Raw genomic sequence first — 19,085 nt, forward strand, 5'->3', positions numbered from 1 at the left:
ACCTGTATTTTTGGCAGTGATTAGGAAACAAAATTGAAGACAATTAGAGAGAGAGAGAGAGAGAGAGAGAGAGAGAGAGAGAGAGAGAGGAAGAAGAAGTAGTAGTTTCTTTGTTCGGACCCACGTCGTCTCCGGACAATTTGGCATTTCCCAAACTCATAACGCTGCCCGCACATTTGGCCGAAATCGAGCAGCATTGGCGTAATGGGAGGCAGAGATTCACAAAAACAATGACCACCCCATTCTGACTTGCCTTTTTGCATTTTCCTTCGTCCTTCATTTTCATCGACCTTCATTCTTCTTCTTCTTCGTCTTCTCCAGCGATCTCACCAGAGTTGCTGCGACCCATTCATTTCCCAGCTGCTCGTGTTCCGTAATGGCGGGGTGAACTCCCCTTCCTTTATCGGACCCTTGCTCTCTCGCTCTTCCATTTCTCGATCACAAGGCTCTGCTTCTTGTTCTTGATATTCATTATAGGTCGGCAGCGTAACTTTTCCGATTACTATTCCATGCTGACGGGAATTTGCGGCGGCGGAGGAGACGAATGGGTTGCATCAGCTCGAAACGGGCGGCTCCGAGGTCCCCATGTATTGAGTATTCAGCGGCATTGACAAAGAACGGCTCTGTTGTTCTTGAGCCTTCCTTGAGCAGCAAGAAAAAGACCGAGCAGAATACTAATAATCTCAACTCGTGTCATTCTTCCGAGTTGCGGAAGATCGGCAGCAGTAAGAAGAAGGGCAATGGTTTTAACAAGAAGGATCAGGCTGATCAGACCCACAATGTTGAGGAGAAGGACAACAACAGTAAGGACAATAAGCCGTCCGAGGATCATAAGAGCAAGGAACTGAAGAATATTAAGTCCAAGAAGGAGGGCTTTGGGAAAGGTGGTTTCAGCTTCAAGTTTGGTTTCTCTCATAGATCTTTGGAGGCTGAACAAGTAGCCGCCGGCTGGCCTTCTTGGCTCAGCGCTGCTGCCGGAGAAGCCATCTACGGTTGGGTGCCCCTCAAGGCTGACGCTTATGAAAAGTTGGAGAAGGTGATGAATCACACCATTCTCACCTAATATGTGCATTTTTTTTATCTGTGGTTTTGATATTGAGAACTAACTTGGTACAATGTTGAGATTGAATTTGATAATGGTAATATGTAATTGCTCTACTTTGTGAATTTGATGTAGATTGGACAAGGAACATACAGCAGTGTATTTAGAGCACGGGAAGTTGAAACTGGGAGGATTCTGGCACTTAAGAAAGTGCGTTTTGACAACTTTCAACCAGAGAGTATTAGGTTTATGGCTCGGGAGATTATGATTCTTCGTAGGCTTGATCATCCGAACATTATGAAACTGGAGGGGATAATAACATCTAGATCATCGAGTAGCATATATCTAGTGTTTGAATACATGGAGCATGATCTGGCTGGACTAGTTGCTGCTAATGACATCAAATTTAGTGATGTGCAGGTTGGTTTTTGCTTACCTTCTTTACCAGGTTTTGCAGGAGTATGAGACTCTGTGTATTTGATTGAATCTTAATTGCTTTCTGTATAGATTAAATGCTACATGAGGCAGTTATTCTCGGCAGTGGAGCATTGTCATATGAGAGGTATTATGCATCGAGACATCAAGGCATCGAATATATTGGTGAACAATGATGGGATTCTGAAGTTGGCAGATTTTGGATTGGCAAATGTGGTAAACTCAAAAAGCAAGCAACCATTAACAAGTAGGGTGGTGACATTGTGGTATCGTCCTCCGGAACTCTTGATGGGGGCAACTGAGTATGGAGTATCCGTGGATCTCTGGAGTGTGGGATGTGTGCTTGCAGAACTCTTTCTAGGGAAGCCTATTCTTAAAGGAAGAACTGAGGTGATTAGTGCTTGCAATATAACCTGTTTTCATTACTTAAAAGTCCAATTCGCCACAATGTCATGGATATTGCAGCTGACATTGGTACAAGTGTATAACCCTCATTTACTGCAGGTTGAACAATTACACAAAATTTTCAAGCTTTGTGGTTCTCCACCTGAAGAGTACTGGAAGAACTCGAAGCTTCCTCATGCAACAATGTTTAAACCTCAGTATTCTTATGAGAGCTCTCTTAAGGAGAGATGCAAGGAATTTCCAACCACATCAGTGGACTTGTTACAAACGCTTCTTTCAGTAGAACCTTACAAGCGTGGAACTGCCTCCTCTGCCCTTATGTCTGAGGTAATAATACGGAACTGCTCTCAAGAAGAACTGCTTCTGTGTTCCAGTTGGGGCTCTCCATTGTGAATTTGTGATTTGTTACAACTTCCTAGAACCATTCATGAACTTAGCCCTTTGCTGATCTAGTGTTCTCATGCCATCTTTTCTTGCAGTATTTCAGAACAAAGCCTTATGCTTGCGAACCATCAAAGTTGCCCAAGTATCCTCCTACCAAGGAAATGGATGCTAAGAGTCGTGAAGATGCACAGAAGTAATAATTTTTTTAACTTGATCATTATCCAAACTGAGAACTAATGCAACAACTTTCAGGCAACTTATTTTCTAGTATCTGAACTGTGTTTTCAGGAAAAAGCATGGTCCTCGAGCACGAGATACAGCAGCCAGGAAACCAAGGAGATTCCGAAAGAATTTGCAAGAGACCAACTCTGCAAAGATAGCACTAAAAGAGGTTATCTCTGCTCTTTCATTTGGGAACAAGTAGTAAGCAATCCTCAAGCTAATTTAACAGAATGTATCCTTGATTATGCAGGATGGACAAGACGATAACAGTAACCAATCTTCTCATAGAAACAACGGAGGTTACCCCCATATCTTAAGGCCAAAAACAAACCTTCTGCATAGAGAGTCTCAGAAAGCAGCATTCGATACAGTTTCAGAGAACTGCGAGTTCAATGCAACCCAAGGAGACAGCACAGTATCGTCTGCTGCAGACGCACAATCAGGAGGAGCAAGCGGCTTTGCATGGGCTAAAAGGCGAAATGCAGAATTCAGTACTAAATCTGTGGTTTCAGATGGTTCAAAAAGCCAGTTCAGTGTGTTAGATACAACTTTCGCCAAAAGTGCATTTGATCTGTCAAAACCAGGGAATGAATATGCCAAGGCAATCCGAAAGATGCGAACTTTTGATGGATCAGAACTTTTCGATGCAGAAGTTCCCGAATATATAGAAAACAGGGTATGATTACTTTGGACACAATCAAGAATCATCACGCTTTATACAACAATGACTCAAATACTAATGATGTTATTCTCTTACAACTTTCCTAGGTTCACAAATCAGTAGACAAACATGTCATTGACTTCTCGGGTCCATTACTAACCCAACAGAGTAGAATGGATGAACACTTGCGAAGAAACGAGAGCCAAATTCGACATGTGGCTCGCAGATCAAGATTCGAAAGAGGTACAAATCCCCTATCTTGAACCCTTTACCATGAACTTCCAAGTACAGATCACACATTCCCTGCTCACATCACTCATCAACATCCTATTGCAGAAGCAGAACCAGCACCCTCACAGTGAAACACCCAAAAGTTCGGCAATGCTTGTTCAAACAAAATCATCGAAAACCGTCCCGCATAGCTGGATCGACATGATTCAAATTGACATATATCTTGTGTTGAGTTCCATTCTAACGTGTTCATTAGTGATTCCCTTGGAGAAAGTTTCATACCAACAGTGTACACAGAAACACCTTAGAAGACAATGTAGTGAACAGAACCCAAACAAACAACAATTTTTTTAGAAGCGAAAACTGCTCTGCTGTGCTCTAATTACCACTGTCTATCTCTATCTGAATTATTACTTAATTGGGTATTATACAATTTCATGTGCAGTACAAAATCAATACGATTACCATGAGCAACAAATTTCTACATAAAATTGCAAAATTGATGAACCCAATTGAAAAACTGATGAACCCAGATGGGATCAAGAGCACAGGAACTGAAAGAAGAGATCTTGAGAGAAGGAAAGAGAATGTAGGGCGAATAGAACGCTCTCAAGCTAGAGAGAGCAGGAGAGCGGACATGGATGCCCCCAAAGCAAGTTTGTTAATGTGCGCCCAACGCACTAACGTGCGCCACGATTAAACCTCTCCCGTGGAATACCACGCCACCCCTAACTCAAGAGGGAAGCGCTCGGCCTCGGGCGCTTTGTTTAGCTCCTCTTCACCTTCTTCATTTCTTTATATAGCCCCCTGAACAACCCTAATCCTTTTTTGTTTTTTTTTTCATAATAAAATTAAAATATATATTAAAAAAAAGCCTGTGTGAAAGCTAGTTGAATAAGGACTTATTTTCCCAATAATCTTAGGAACAAAAGCTCACATGGTATAAGTTTTTAGGAATAACAAAGCTCTATATAAAGGGTCTTGTGAAGTTGATTCACATTGTCTGAACCAAAACAATCGTAATTATGCATAAGGAGGTGTTGATTCTAGCGACTTCCTCAGCTGTTTGCGTCCTAATTGGTACTTTAGGAGGCTACTTATTAGGAAGAGCCAGTAGAAGCCGTAAAGGTCAAATTACACCACAAATTGATCAGCAACAAGATGAAGCATCCGTGGCGGACCGTCCCGAAAACAATGTGCAACCACCAACCGTCGCGGTGGTTTCCTAAGCTAAAGAGGAGAACATGAAGTCCATTATCCGCAAAAGAATCGAACTTTTCGAGTCCATCAAGGCCAAACAAAAGGCCCACATTCAGTCTCTCCCTGAGGAATTCATCAAGATTACACTGGATGGGCAGGTGAAGGAGGGGAAGAAGTGGATAACTTCCCCTTTGAAGATTGCTGAGGAGGTTTCAAAGACTTCGGCATCAAATGCTTTGGTTGCTGAGGTCAATGGGGCTCTATGGGACATGACAAGGCCTTTGGAGTGTGACTGTGAGCTTAAGATATTCACATTTGAAGACGAAGCCGTGACACTTTCTGGCACTCTAGTGCGCATATTCTTGGACAGGCAATTGAGGCTGAGTTTGCATGCAAGCTCTGTATTGGTCCCTGCACAACAAAACAAGAGGAGTTCTACTATGATGCATACTTCGGCGGTTTGGGATTGAATAATAAGCACTAAAAGAAAATTGAATCTGAGGCAAAGAAGGCTGTTAAGGAGAAACGGTACTTCGAGCGCATTGAAGTAACAATGGAACAGGCCCATGAGCTTTTCTCTGATAACAAATTCAAGATTGAGATCATCAATGAGCTTCATGCAGATAAGACTATAACTGTATACAAATGTGGCAACTTGGTGGACTTGTGCAGTGGACCTCATATACCAAATACTTCCTTTGTCAAGGCATTTAGATGTTTGAAGGCTTCTTCAGCGAGTTTATGGAATATCGCATCCAGATAAAAGTTATTTGCTCCGTCTCACAGAATTCCACGTCAGGCAATTGTTTGCTCCGTCTCACAGAATTCCAAGGCTTATGCTGTTCAGGTTCAGGAATGGATTCGGCGCGCTGGTTACCATGATGTTGATGTTGGTTGACACAAGTGATGAATCAGTAGGTAAAAAGGTTCTAAGAGCTCAGCTCGAACAGTACAACTATAATCTAGTTGTTGGTGACAAGGAAGCCAAAAGTAACCAGGTGAGCGTACGAGGTAGAGATAAAAAAGATGAAGTGGTAGCATCGATCATCTCCTCCAGTCCTTTGAAAAACAAGTAGAAGATTTCCGTTAGCAGTTTCTCAGTTTTTCTTGTTCTTCAATTGTACAGTAATTATACTGTGATATTTCTTCGCCGAACACCAATATATAATTCGTACTTCTATAAATTATGAGTTTAAGTCTTTGTTCCTCTTCCCAGTTAATTTTACCTACTCAAATGAAAGTCAGAAGCTGGTGAGGGAGTAAAGTTGATTAATCAAGATTAATAAGCGGAAATATAAATTATATTTGATTAACTAGGGACTAGTTAGTTGGTTATCATGCTTGCAAAGACCTTGTTGCAAACTTGCAATTACATACATGTGAACAAATACCTAGTCCTAACTCCCTCGGCCTCACTCCTAAGCAGCTTATGAAGGTAGTACTTACAAAGCTGCTGGGAGGTAGTAGTCACAAAGGAAAACCTTCCTGGGTGTACAGAAGGACGGCTTGGTCACAACATTCAGGAGTATCTTCCATCTCTAAATTCCAAGTCTTGCATCTAATCATCTATGTCATTCATCATTAGTGATTAGACTTGGTATTTGACCATGATCAACAAAATCAATCTTGTTCAGTCTCATACAGCACAGCACTTGCTCAGGCAACTCTTCCTGTTTTTGTGCCTATAAAATGAGAGGAAATATAGAGTTAGTGAAGATGTTGAATGTTTGTTTATTTTCAGATGATGAAGAACATTCCTCACAAAATGAATGAATACTATATACAAAATGGCTACCTGGATAGTTAAACCCATATCTAGTATTCCATTCTGCAGACGTTCTCTAAAAGATTCAAGTCCCTTCCTCGATATGTAGCTGAAGCGATGAATGTCCAGATCAATCTCAAAATAATTAGGACCCTGCGTGTGAGAAAGCTTGATGATGTCAGAAAAATGTATCCTTGTACCGACATGGTAGCTCTCATCATTCGTAACCCACAATATGAAAGCTCATTAAAGTAAAAGAGTCTTACCCTATAAAATTGGTGCTGGGGGCGTGAAAGTACTGGTTTATCATTATATGCATGTAAAAGCTTCTTCTCAGCAGAACTCAAGTTGAGTTCATCAGGGTTAACCACTCCAGCCACGATCTTTAACCTTTCTCTAAAAGGTACAGTTGAATCCTTTGCAAAGCCTTTGACCTTTTCTGTTTCATCTTCAACCATTTTCTGAAGCATAATTGAAACACATCATCAGATCAAGTATATTGATTATATATTAAAATCACCAAATGAGACTGAAAGTCAGTAAAGGAACAAGTCATATCTAAGAAGAAATGCGAAAAATTACAATTCGTTGAAAACAAAACAACTAGATTCTTTCAATGTCCTGAGCAGTAAGTGTATCAGTAAATTAGTGTCCTTACATTGATGCTTTCCTGGAATTGGGGAGAGATGTCTCTATCAAAATTGTCTGAAACTTTAAAATACAGTACAAGACTCATTCCCTCGCCATCACTATCACCAAGGAACATGGCAGCTGGATAAGTTGGCAACTGCAACCAGGCACAAAACAAGAATATGATAAGCTGTTCGGGAATAAAAGCACATATCTAGCTGATCAGGTTCTGCATTTTGAAGTACCTGTATATTTACAATGAGGAGTGCAGGAACTTTTACATCTGCGTTTACTTTTGGAAGCTCAAGATATTGAGCTATGTGATGTATCTTTTGGGGGCAGACAAATAGATCAATGCCTAATGGAGTATATGGACTGTAGTTCGCAGCCGGTACCTTTCGTTTATCTCTACATGGTAAAGCCAATAGAAAATTATAATGTGATATGAGTAACTAGGGACTAGCTGTAAATCAATAAATTCAGTCAAGATTAATTTTAACAAAGAAATTGCCGAAACTATACTTGAAATAGTTCTCCCCACGGAGTTTGAAATTGGAGGGTGGAATCTCAGACCAACATCCTGGAGTCACCTTCTCTCCTTTACAACAAGGAATGACAAGTCCTGCTCTAGGCCGACTCAGAAACCTTTTTGATTGACCTGCACATGTATCAATTCTCAGCCGTGCAACGAAAGTAATGCAACCAAGACAACGTGTTCTACAACCAGGACTACCAAGTGATGCATAAATAACTTATATATACTGGCCATTAAGGAATTGAGAGTAATGAATGACCTTCTGAAATTGCAAAGAGAAGATATGTAATTTCTTTCTACAAAGAAAAAAAAATTAAATTATGTGAACACTTACATTGTTCATTGGTTTCTTCTGCATCACAGGACCTCCTTTTGAAAGAAAGTCTGAAAACTGATGATGGTTTTCTTTGAGAATTTGTTTGTGCGTGTAAATTCTTATCATTGAAACTTAGAGAATGTATCAAGCGAGCCAATCCCGATTTCTCATTAGAATTACGCCGATCCTCCCTCAGTCCTTTAAAGCTTCCACGAGATTGGTCTAGCAACTGCTTCCTGTCTACGCCCTGGACACTAGTATGGGGAAACCGATTTGAATCCCTATGTTCATCTTTGCCCATGACTTTGCCTCCATCTATTTTTGTATAGCTCTGGTATTCTTCATATTTGCACCCATTATCAACAAAGCATGCAGATCTTTCATACTGAAGTACTTGACCACCAGGGATATTCCCAGTTGCATTGCCCGCAATAGGAAAACTATCTGTAACAGAAGGGAAGATTATATAAAAAATAAAAAATCAGCTCTTTTCCATAATGTATCTCTGAACTTTGCTTCAAATTTCTAAAAATAATTTAGAATATATAGATTTCAAATATATATCTATATATGCAGAATACTGAATTTAGTAGATGCAAGAAAACGTATAAGCAGCATACTGAATTCTTGGGGCACCTCAATCAATTATTCAATTTAAACCCACCAAGAACACTGCCTATAATATGAAAATGAAAGTTGTCATGATCTTAGGTATGCTACTTATGGTATTCAGTAGAAGTTGTGATTTGTGAATCGTGGACATCTAAGTATGCATCTTGAGGTTAAACTAACTTAAGTTTACTCCAGATTGTAACGTAGCCATGTCAATGGATGTAGTACACATTTTTTACATGAAAGAAAGCTATCATTTAGACCGGTTTGAGGCCATTACCTCCATGTAGACTAACATAGTCGTCGTCTGATTCAGATTCCAGAATACTAACAGAGTCAAACCAAGATTCATCTTGGCAAATTGCTGCAAATGAATAAATTCTAAATGTGAATTTCAACAGAAAACTAACACTGAAACAGTAAGTATTGGCCAAAATATAGTTCAACTTCAAAAGGAAAAGAGAGCACAAACCATTTGCATTATTAGATGGAGTGTGGTGCCATTGCAGCTCGGTGAGATGGAATTTCGAATTAGAAACCTTAGACCTTGTGCAAGTAGCTGTTGCACCATTCTCAAACCCCATATGTACATACTCGCTGACAGAATAGTCTGCTACTCGAGCTCCTCCATCACTATTCCTCTTCTTAGTGCCATTTACCTTCCCACGGCGTTTAATGCCCCTACGACTTTTTTTCTGTGATTTAGATGGAGTTGAAACACAACCACCCATTTGCAGCTTCTAAATCAGGCAAGTCCCTCAGACACAATTGTGTTCAAAACGTAATCCAACAGCCTAATAACATGAAACAACTGAGACAAATTACACAAAAGAAATAAAGATTGCTAAGAGAACACAAGGATCATAAATAAACACATGTAAGATTAACGAATACAATGAGTTTATCACATAATACTTGGCCATAAGCTGACAGGTAATGTAAATACCACACTAGTAATTCAACCAAAGATTCATCCTTGAACATGAATATCAAATTTCTGATCCATACCTAAAACAAAGTCACTGATCGACTCTTAGTCCCTCACTAGTTTTAGAGCTTGTGACTCCCCTTCCACACACAAATTAGTTCAGAAATCAATACCCACAAAATCACTGCGCATCTTCTAAACTTGGAAAACAGATACATAAAGAGAGAAAGAGCGTCACCCTCAACCACCCTCTGAGTTTCAAGGAAGCTCAAGCTTCTGTTTTTAACTAATAAACTGGCAAAAGAAAGGTCGCAGAAACGGCACAGGGCCCACATCCAACGAGAACCAAAAATACAAACGAATAAGACTACTTGAAGGTTCAAAGTTCAAGCAATCATGCATAAACATTACATCAATAAACAACAACGCCAATGATTCATCATCATCCCAACCACAATATAAGAGTGAAATCTTTCTGCAGATATCAAAAACATAGAAGCTGCAGAACATGATTCCATTACAGACCCAACAGAAAATTTTAAAATTTGACAGCAACCCAGAAGTCTAAAGCAATCAGTTATGAGTCAAAACCAGTACCTTGTATCTAGATTGATGATTAAGACTCCCTCTCTCTGAAACAACAAACAGAGCCAAACCCAGAAACCAGAGAGAGAGAATCAATGCATGGGAGCGGATGGGTCCGACAATGTCGGATCCGGGTCCGAATGCTGATTCGTTGCTCTGTTTTTCCTGATGAAGCTTTGGATTGGAGTAAAGGGATGAAAGGAAAAGAAGGTAGGATATAGAGGAAGTTAAATTTATATAGAAATGGGCACTGTTTTTGGTATTTGTGATCGTCTCCGGCCTTGAGTTTAGCAATGCTGTCCGAGACTTAGCTGGCCAATATCAGATAGAAAGAGAGTTGAGGTTGTCAAACACTTCTTCAGGCATTGGCCTTGGCTCCACGTCTGTCTTTCTTCAACAAAATTCGGAAATATCAGATTTTTTGTTTCTGTTTTTCCCACTCTGTTTGTCAAAATGCGAACCACTTGATCTGTTTAAGATGTCAGGTTCTAGCTCTGTGTTTACTGTTGTGCATGATTGAAGCTTTTAAAGAAAAGGTCTGCCTTTGATTGTTTTTTTGGTTTCAAAAGTGTCTCTTTTTTTGGGTTTTAGGGAAAGAATGTTATTTGTATTTAGACATCCTCATTTGCTAAAGTTTGATTACAATATTATTCACTAGATACAATTCGAATGATAATAATTTAGCCGCTCTACTAATTTGAATGATTCTAATGACAAAGTAAAGTGGGTGTGAAACTATTGCAACTATGAGTGGACCTAGCCGCTCTACTATTTTGGGTTTTCCAAAACCTAGTTTTATCTCTAGTCGTCATGTCGTCATGCATTCTTTCCCTCTTCCATCCCCTACTCCTCTCTTAAATGATACTGCAGAGGTCTCTCAATTTAGTTAAGTAATGTCAAATCACTAATTATTTTGAATTTTTTATCACATCGTCTTGAATAACACTAACGTGATTTAATCATGTTGACTTTACATGTTATGGAGTCAATTATTCCATGGAATTTGATGATCACAACCTAAGATTCTTGAAAACTACAACATCCCGTGTTTTAAGTTTTAACATGTAGTTAACCATTAATTCATCATAATTATCCACTAATATAAGTCCCATTTGAGAATTATTAAGAGGTTTATACTTGTAACATATAATTCCTTATTGCATGCAAGTAGAGATTGGCATATTGAACCACATGATCGTACATGAACTCATGGTAATAATATAGCAATTGGAAATGATCGACCTCAACCAATTAAAGAGACTGTCTTCCTAATTTTGCATAATTATTTGGTCTGTGTCTTGACATGATCATATGGTTTACAGCTTCAAACAGCTGCTTTTGTTTCTCTGCCTGCCATTCGTATAGTTTTGATATATAATCACTTTCTCTAGATGCATCTCTACAAACAAAAGAGAAACTCTGAAAATGAGTGATGGTGACAACCAAAACACTAAAAGCAAACTAACCTATAATGATATTTGTAAGCATAAAGAGAGATTAGGAGGCTTTGTTCTAGCTAGGTCTTATAATTCTCAGTTCGATCTTGAGCGATAGGGGTATCGCAATCGCGTGCCAACTTTAATTTATTCGAATATAACAACCATATTCAGCTTAATGTTTTCGTTGCCGCTGATTAGAATAAAGGAATTGATTGATCGAAGTAGTAGATTAATATATATATATATATATATATATGAGTTTTTCAAAATTTAATCATAGCATTAATACTTCAAATTTTAAGTATTGAAATATACTTTATCGATCATTACAATGCCTGATTCTTAATTTAGAAGTATTTACTACGTCTTTTATTTTCAAGTTTCTTATTAAAGAACTCATGACACGATCGAGAGACGTGAAAATAGAACACCGTACCATAGTGATGGAGAAAAGGATGGAGATAGGGATAGATCGATCGAGATGGTTTTGTGATCAGTTTTTATTATGAGAGTAATACCAGAGACGAAAAAGAACCCTACATTTCTAGCTTGCGCGCTAATGATCGAATCAAAGTGAGCTCGGGTAACAAGCTAAAGCAAATTGATGAAAATGATGTAAATTTAAATATTTAATGATGAGGTTTGAGTATGATGCAAAATTCCATCGTGGCGTAGAACTCTACTTAACCTAATGACATGACCAGCTTATGCTGCATGCCCTCATGATTTGCCCAAGAGACTCATTTCCTCTGTTTTGACATCTCCAAAGTGGAACATATGCATGAAGATATGTATCAGCTTTGGAGCTTTTGGACCTAACTGAAGTTAGTTTTCAGACAATTATTGATGAAAAAAAAAACAGGTGAATATTACTTGCAACTTTGCAAAAAATGAATGAATAATGGTGAGTATGTTGTTTCATTCGGTTGTGAATATCTCAAGAGTTGAAAAGAAGACGAAGGAAGGAGCTGCCCCGAAATATAGTACGTGTATTAATACTGTACTTAATCATGTCAAAGGGACCGATAGACACATAATTGTCCGTTTAATTATACGATTGCAAGTGGCATCACTGGCATGCACGTACTACGTAATTATAATTAAACAATCTTAACATAACAATATGGTGCACCATGATTTGCCTAATTAGGTAAATACTTCAATTCGATGCTTAAACAGTTAAACATGCAAAATTTTGATTAAGTCCTTAATTAACTCTTCCGATACATGAATGTAACAAGTACTTACCCCGCAGTGTAGTAAAACTATATATAAATTAAATTACTACTTGTGTTTACCATTACATGCATGCTTATTCAGTGTTCATCACCTCGATCAAACTAGCTAAGGATGGATCTATAGATTTGATGAAAGAGGTGTTACCAATAAGTGGCTAGCAGTAGAAAAAAAAAAGTGGCGATCGGTCGATGAGAAAAGTTGAATTGCTTGAGTTTTTATTGATAATTCATATACAAATTGCTTCCTATATATAGGCTAATTCATTCACCTACTCACTCCACTATCTCCACCACTATACCTACTACTCACACCTACTACATTCCACTAACACTCCCCCTCAAGTTGGCGCATACACATCAACCATGCCCAACTTGCAAAGTGAGTCATAAAAAACATTCTTGGACACTCCTTTGGTGAGTATATCTGCAAGTTGCTCTTCTGTAGGAACAAACGGAAAGCAAATGATCTCAGCGTCTAACTTCTCTTTTATAAAGTGACGATCAACCTCTACATGTTTTGTACGATCATGTTGCACAGGATTTTGTGAAATATTAATAGCTGCCTTGTTGTCACAGTATAGTTGTATAGCATTCTTAGGTTTAACACCCAAATCTTGTAGCAAATTCCTAATCCACAACAACTCGCACACTCCTTGAGCCATACCTCTGTATTCTGCTTCAGCACTAGATCGAGCTACCACATTTTGTTTCTTACTCCTCCATGTAACAAGGTTACCTCCAACAAAGGTAAAATACCCTGATGTTGACCTCCGATCTGTAATGTTTCCAGCCCAGTCTGCATCTGTGAAGCCACAAACATCAACGATATTGTTGTGATTAGAAAACATTACTCCTCTCCCTGGGGCTGACTTCAAGTACCTCAAGATCCTTACAACAGCATCCATGTGGTCCTCACTGGGGTTATGCATGAACTGACTTACTACACTTACTGCATACGCAACATCTGGTCTGGTATGTGATAGATAAATCAGGCGCCCGACTAGCCTCTGATAACGCGGTTTGTCAGTAGGGACTTGATCTGGATACTCTGCTAACCGGTGGTTCTGCTCAATAGGAGTATCAATGGGAGTGCAGTCCAACATACCTGTCTCTGTTAGTAGATCAAGGATGTACTTCCTTTGACACAGATAGATACCTTTACTTCCCCGGGCTACTTCAATGCCTAAGAAGTACTTGAGTGTACCTAGGTCCTTCATCTCAAACTCTGTGGCAAGCTGTTTCTGTAATCTATCCACCTCAACAGTATCATTCCCAGTAACTACCATATCATCAACATATATAATTAGGGCTGTTACCTTCCTTTGTTGATGTTTGAGAAATAACGTGTGGTCTGAATTACTTTGTCTGTAGCCAAGTTTCCTCATGAATTGTGAGAATCTTCCGAACCAAGCACGAGGTGACTGTTTAAGACCATACAAAGACTTTCTCAATCTGCATACGGAGTTACTTGGGGAGGTGGCCACATATCCAGGCGGAAGATCCATGTATACTTCCTCTATTAGTTCTCCATGAAGGAATGCATTCTTGACATCAAACTGCCTAAGTGGCCAGTTCAAGTTAGCAGCGACAGAGATCAATACCCGGATAGTGTTCATCTTTGCCACAGGTGCAAATGTCTCATCATAGTCTATGCCATATGTCTGGGTGTACCCCTTCGCTACTAGGCGTGCTTTATACCGGTTTACTGACCCATCTGGATTATGTTTCACTGTAAACACCCAACGACATCCTACGGTTTTCTTGCCATATGGTGGAGGTACAAGCTCCCAAGTATTGTTCTTTTGTAATGCTTCCATCTCTTCCTCCATTGCTTTCCTCCATTTTGGATCTCCCAATGCATCCTGCACTTTGTTAGGTACTGATACAGTAGATATTTGATTCACAAATGACTCATATGACTTAGATAATCTTTTGGTAGATATAAAGTTTGCCACTGGATACTTGGCTTTAGTCTGAAGGGTAGGCTCATATTTTTTTTTTGGTTGTCCCCGAGTAGACCTATTTGGCAAAACATATTGTCTACTAGTATCCCTAATAGAATGACTAACCTCAGGTGAGTGATCTTCTGTACCAGGAGGGCATTGGTCAGGGGTATAAACAGTGATACGGGAGATATGAGGGGCAGTTGTGTTGTCAGCTTCTGGTGTCTCAATTGATTGAGTGACAACCTCTGGTGGCGCCTGTGTGGCTGATGATTGAGTAACAACCTCTGGTGGCGCCTGCGTGGCTGATACTTTGGTAATCTCAACGGGACCTGTTACCACATCGACTGGCTCACTTGTCTCCCCCTTTCCATGATATAACTCTTCAAAATATGAATTCTCCCCCTGAAGAGTAGTATCAGAAGAGGAAAAATAACTCATATCCTCAAAAAAGGTAACATCCAGAGTGACATAGTACTTCCGAGTAGGGGGTGATAGCACCGGTATCCTTTCTGATGTCCTCCGTACCCAACAAACACACATTTAATTGCCCGGGCATCCAACTTAGAACGTTGATGTTGTGGAAGATGAACAAAAGCAACACAACCGAAAACACGGGCAGGAAGATTATGAAAAGAGGGTAAGGAGACATGAGATGCAAGCACCTCATAGGGAACTTTCCCTTGAAGGACACGAGATGGAAGACGATTAATAAGGTGGGCGGAAGTAATGACAGCATCACCCCAAAGGTATTTAGGCATGTGGGCACTAAAGAGAATACACCGAGCCATTTCAAGTAAATGACGATTTTTTCTTTCAGAAACCCCATTTTGCTCAGGTGTGTAAGGACACGTTGTTTGATGAACAATTCCATGTGTGTTAAAGAACTCCTGAAAGACATGATTCACATATTCCCCCCCCATTATCAGACCGAAGAATGCGAATGGTGGCATTATATTGTGTTTGGACAGAGGTATAGAAGGCACGAAAAGCTGAAAAAACCTCATTTTTATTTTTAAGAAGAACAATCCATGAGAGACGTGTGCAATCATCAATAAATGACACAAAATATCGCATTCCTGATACAGTTGACTCTTTCGAGGGTCCCCAAACATCAGAATGGATTAATTCAAAAGGAAGAAAACTTTTAGTAGAAGTACTAGGGGAATAAGTAGATCGATGACTCTTGCCCAAAACACATGTCTCACAACATAAACAAGACTCGTCCACATTAATAAATAAAGTAGGCATGGATTTTTTCATAACACTAAAGGATGGATGCCCTAAGCGACGATGCCATAACCAAACTTCACTTAGCTTGTCAGAAGTGGAGAGTAAAGCGGTCTGAGACGGTCCCCCTGGTTTTTCCCTTGCGTATGTCAGATCCAGATGAAACAACCGGCCCCTCAGATACCCCCGACCAATTACCCGTCTGGTGAGAAGATCCTGAAAGATCACATACATAGGAAAAAAGGTCACAGAGCACTGAGCGTCAGCGTTCAATTGGGGAACAGAGATCAAATGATGAGATAAAGCAGGAACATAGAGTACATTGTGAAGCTCTATGGTGGGAGTAATACGAACAGACCCTGTCCCTAATACGGGGAATGCCTCACCATTAGCATTAGTAACATAGGGTACGGGTGGAGGGGATAATACGGTAAAATAAGATTTGGCATAAGTCATATGATCAGATGCACCAGAATCAATAATCCAGGTATCAGAACTAACAGAGTGAGAAATATTGAATGCCATACCAATTTGACCACGGCCAACGATGGATGCGGTAGGTGCTCCTCCAGCAGTATGATGATCCTGCCCAACCACACCATAGATATCGAGTTCCGGAACTAAGTGAAGAGCTGTTGTTGCCTTTGCCTGGGGACGATAATTAGGCCTTTTGGGCCTAAGATGTGGATATAATTTCCAACAGGTCGCACGAGCATGGTTGGTGTCATGGCAATAAGAGCAAGGAGGGCGGGGCTGATTCCCGAAACCTGGTGGTGGTCCATGTCGATGAAGGGGAGCGGAAGTTGCTTGCGGAAGAGGTGGTGCCGGAGATCGAGCATGAACAGTAAGGCTGGAAATGACAGCCGGTGCCGGAAGAATACTCTCTTGCTGAGACTCATCCTTTCGGATATAGGTGAAAGCGGTGAGTAGGCTAGGTGGTTCGGTCATTCGGAGCAATTCGCCTTTCGCACTGGTATGCTTGGCATCAAGACCTTTCAGAAAATGGTGAACTCGTTCAAGCTCCTTCTCCTTTTGGTACCAAACGATATCCTCTTGATTTTGAATCATGCAAGGACGTTTCGCATCAATCTCAGCCCAAATATTCTTTAGTTTGGTGAAATAGTGCGCCACCGGTTGCCCATCCTGGTGTATGGCCAAAGCTGTGCACATCAACTCATGAACCTGTATGAAATCAGAGTCATTACTAAATAAGCTAGTTAGTGTCTCCCATATTGCCTGTGCGGTAGCACATGCCTCCACCAGATCAACTATCTCATCATTCATAGCTTTCCACAAGACTGACATAACGAGACCATCATCGTCGTCCCATTTAGTGTAGGCAACAATATCCTCAGGACTAGGAGCTTTAGTGACGCCGGTGACATGTCCCATCTTATGCATGCCTCGAAGATGAGCAGTCATAAGTCGTTTCCATTTACGGAAATTGGTTCCGTTGAGTTTGGTGCCCCCAAATGATCCACTATCAGAACTTTTGACAGATACTTCGAAGGTCGGGAGCTGAGAACCCTCAGTTTCGTGTCCAGAACCCATTGAAAAGAAACAAAGTATTAAGATAGCAAACAAAAAACAAAAAATGAGAACAATCTGTCGTCGGTGTATTTGCACTGACGGTGAGTATGAACCGACAAAATCTGGCGAACCGGGTCGGATTGGTGGACCGGGTCGGGTCGGGTCGGTGGACCGGGTCGGATCGGTGGACCGGGTCGGGTCGGTGGACCGGGTCAGATCGGAGTACCGGGTCGGGTTGGTGGACCGGGTCGGATGACCGGGTCGAATCTGTTGACTGGGTCGGGTCTAGAGCGTTTTTTTTGGGGCCGGGCCGGGGCGAGCTCTAACCGGGTCGGTGTAGAGAGATCGGGGAAATGCTTCGGCGAGCAGCGGCGACTGAGGACGTCCGGCGAGCAGCGGCGAGGAGCGGCGAGCAGCGACAAGCGGCGGCGAGCGGTGGCGAGCAGCGGCGAGCGGAGGCGAGCAGCGGCGAGCAGCGGCGAGCGGAGGCGAGCGGAGGCGAGCAGCGGCGAGCGGAGAGACTACTTCGGGTCGAGTAAGATCACCGGAGATCGTTGGATGGCGCAGGGAAGGAGGCAGAACCCGACCGGAAGAGATGAAAGGCAGAAATGGAAGGCAGAACCCGACCGGAAGAAGAAAAAAACGGGAAAAAAGTCCCAGAAAAAAAACAGAGCTCAATGCTCTGATACCAAGTTGAATTGCTTGAGTTTTTATTGATAATTCATATACAAATTGCTTCCTATATATAGGCTAATTCATTCACCTACTCACTCCACTATCTCCACCACTATACCTACTACTCACACCTACTACATTCCACTAACAAGAAAGAGCAAAGATCTCACATGCCATGCACGCAAATACAGGAGCACGAAATATGGCAAAGAAAAAGAAAGTCGCCGGATACATTCATCGTTGGTTTAAAAAGCTTGTTGTTCTTCTGGATCGAAGTTCATGTATATAATATATTTATATACGTGTGTGTGTAGTTATATATACCTGGGAATGACTTCATGCAATATTTAAGTATATATCATCTTTCTCATTATTGATTATCACCTGCACATGCTTGTCTACTGTATTATGGAAACTAAAAAGACGACGATCGATATATTCAATTTGTTGGTAATTAGGATAGATGCATCATCACTAGTTCTGAAACTAACAAGAACATATACGCAAAAACAAAACCATATATATATATATATCATATCTCTAAAACTAAGAAGATCTGATTATATATTGGAACTGGCGTAGCTTTTCTTGAATATATATTCAGGTTCAATTAATGTGTTGGCATTCTCGCTAGCTACTTGGATCAGTGTGGAGAAAAAAAAAAAAGCAAAGCAAGAGCATATCAGCACATGATATTAGAGATTAGGTTAGGGTTTTGAGGGAGAAGCAGTAGCATCAGCTAGCAAGAGCTTTTCCACTTTTCTAGACTGTGGTTGCTGGAAGCTTCATAAAGCCTTAAGGCTACACGCATTATTTATAAATTGACACTCCATATTTGTGATATTCAATGCAATTGGCAATGATAGAAATCGTAGAATGCCCCTTCCTATACAGTAATGAGTGGATACGGTATACACCCAACACTATTACGTACTTGCATTCACGTATCAGGAGCCACGGGTGGTATACTGATGTCCCGTACGTTCCACTTATGTTGGTAGTTAGTAGCATTTGAGTCTCCACTATTGGATTATTGATTTCGAGCCTCATAGTGTAAATGATAGATTGTAGCTCTATAT

The 19,085-nt window shown here is 40.6% G+C and overlaps 3 protein-coding genes across 4 annotated transcripts; 2 read left to right on the plus strand and 1 right to left on the minus strand.

Annotated features, from left to right (window-relative positions):
- The first annotated feature begins 118 nt into the window (after positions 1–118).
- Positions 119–4,124, plus strand: LOC126797551 (cyclin-dependent kinase C-2 C-like). The gene is made up of 9 exons (XM_050524195.1): positions 119–1,036; positions 1,178–1,462; positions 1,550–1,867; positions 1,982–2,209; positions 2,362–2,459; positions 2,555–2,657; positions 2,739–3,164; positions 3,257–3,392; positions 3,486–4,124. Exons 1-9 carry the CDS (start codon positions 545–547, stop codon positions 3,509–3,511), a joined length of 2,112 nt encoding a protein of 703 aa, XP_050380152.1. The 5' UTR covers positions 119–544; the 3' UTR covers positions 3,512–4,124.
- Positions 3,847–5,064, plus strand: LOC126797391 (probable threonine--tRNA ligase, cytoplasmic). Its single transcript, XM_050524029.1, is given in 3 exon segments — positions 3,847–4,036; positions 4,611–4,904; positions 4,907–5,064. Coding segments are annotated over 3 exon segments (642 nt in total).
- Positions 5,065–5,937: 873 nt separating this feature from the next.
- On the minus strand, positions 5,938–10,368 carry LOC126797552 (protein ENHANCED DISEASE RESISTANCE 2). Of its 2 annotated transcripts, XM_050524198.1 has the most exons (11): positions 9,605–9,631; positions 9,447–9,506; positions 8,911–9,232; positions 8,719–8,802; positions 7,845–8,270; positions 7,498–7,633; positions 7,221–7,383; positions 7,004–7,132; positions 6,612–6,806; positions 6,376–6,498; positions 5,938–6,262 (listed from the first exon to the last, which is right to left on the minus strand). In XM_050524198.1, the coding sequence occupies exons 3-11, from the start codon at positions 9,167–9,169 to the stop codon at positions 6,152–6,154; spliced, it is 1,626 nt and encodes a 541-aa protein (XP_050380155.1). In that variant the 5' UTR covers positions 9,170–9,232; positions 9,447–9,506; positions 9,605–9,631; the 3' UTR covers positions 5,938–6,151. The 2 variants fall into 2 exon arrangements, with proteins under 2 accessions (XP_050380155.1, XP_050380154.1); XM_050524197.1 differs by lacking the exons at positions 9,447–9,506; positions 9,605–9,631 and adding an exon at positions 9,964–10,368.
- Positions 10,369–19,085: the final 8,717 nt, after the last annotated feature.

This window comes from Argentina anserina, chromosome 6 (genome assembly GCF_933775445.1).
Source record: "Argentina anserina chromosome 6, drPotAnse1.1, whole genome shotgun sequence".
NCBI lineage: Eukaryota > Viridiplantae > Streptophyta > Magnoliopsida > Rosales > Rosaceae > Argentina > Argentina anserina.

What these genes read in the sequence shown, in the direction of transcription:
- LOC126797551 (XM_050524195.1), top strand. Translation starts at nt 545, where the DNA reads ATGGGTTGCATCAGCTCGAAACGGGCGGCTCCGAGGTCCCCATGTATT. An exon ending in TCAAATTTAGTGATGTGCAG is followed by an intron (nt 1,463 to 1,549) that starts GTTGGTTTTTGC and finishes CTTTCTGTATAG; the next exon opens with ATTAAATGCTACATGAGGCA. An exon ending in CCGAATATATAGAAAACAGG is followed by an intron (nt 3,165 to 3,256) that starts GTATGATTACTT and finishes CAACTTTCCTAG; the next exon opens with GTTCACAAATCAGTAGACAA.
- LOC126797552 (XM_050524197.1), bottom strand. Translation starts at nt 9,169, where the DNA reads ATGGGTGGTTGTGTTTCAACTCCATCTAAATCACAGAAAAAAAGTCGT. An exon ending in CTATGTTAGTCTACATGGAG is followed by an intron (nt 8,271 to 8,718) that starts GTAATGGCCTCA and finishes CTTCTGTTACAG; the next exon opens with ATAGTTTTCCTATTGCGGGC. An exon ending in CCCAGCACCAATTTTATAGG is followed by an intron (nt 6,499 to 6,611) that starts GTAAGACTCTTT and finishes TCTCACACGCAG; the next exon opens with GGTCCTAATTATTTTGAGAT.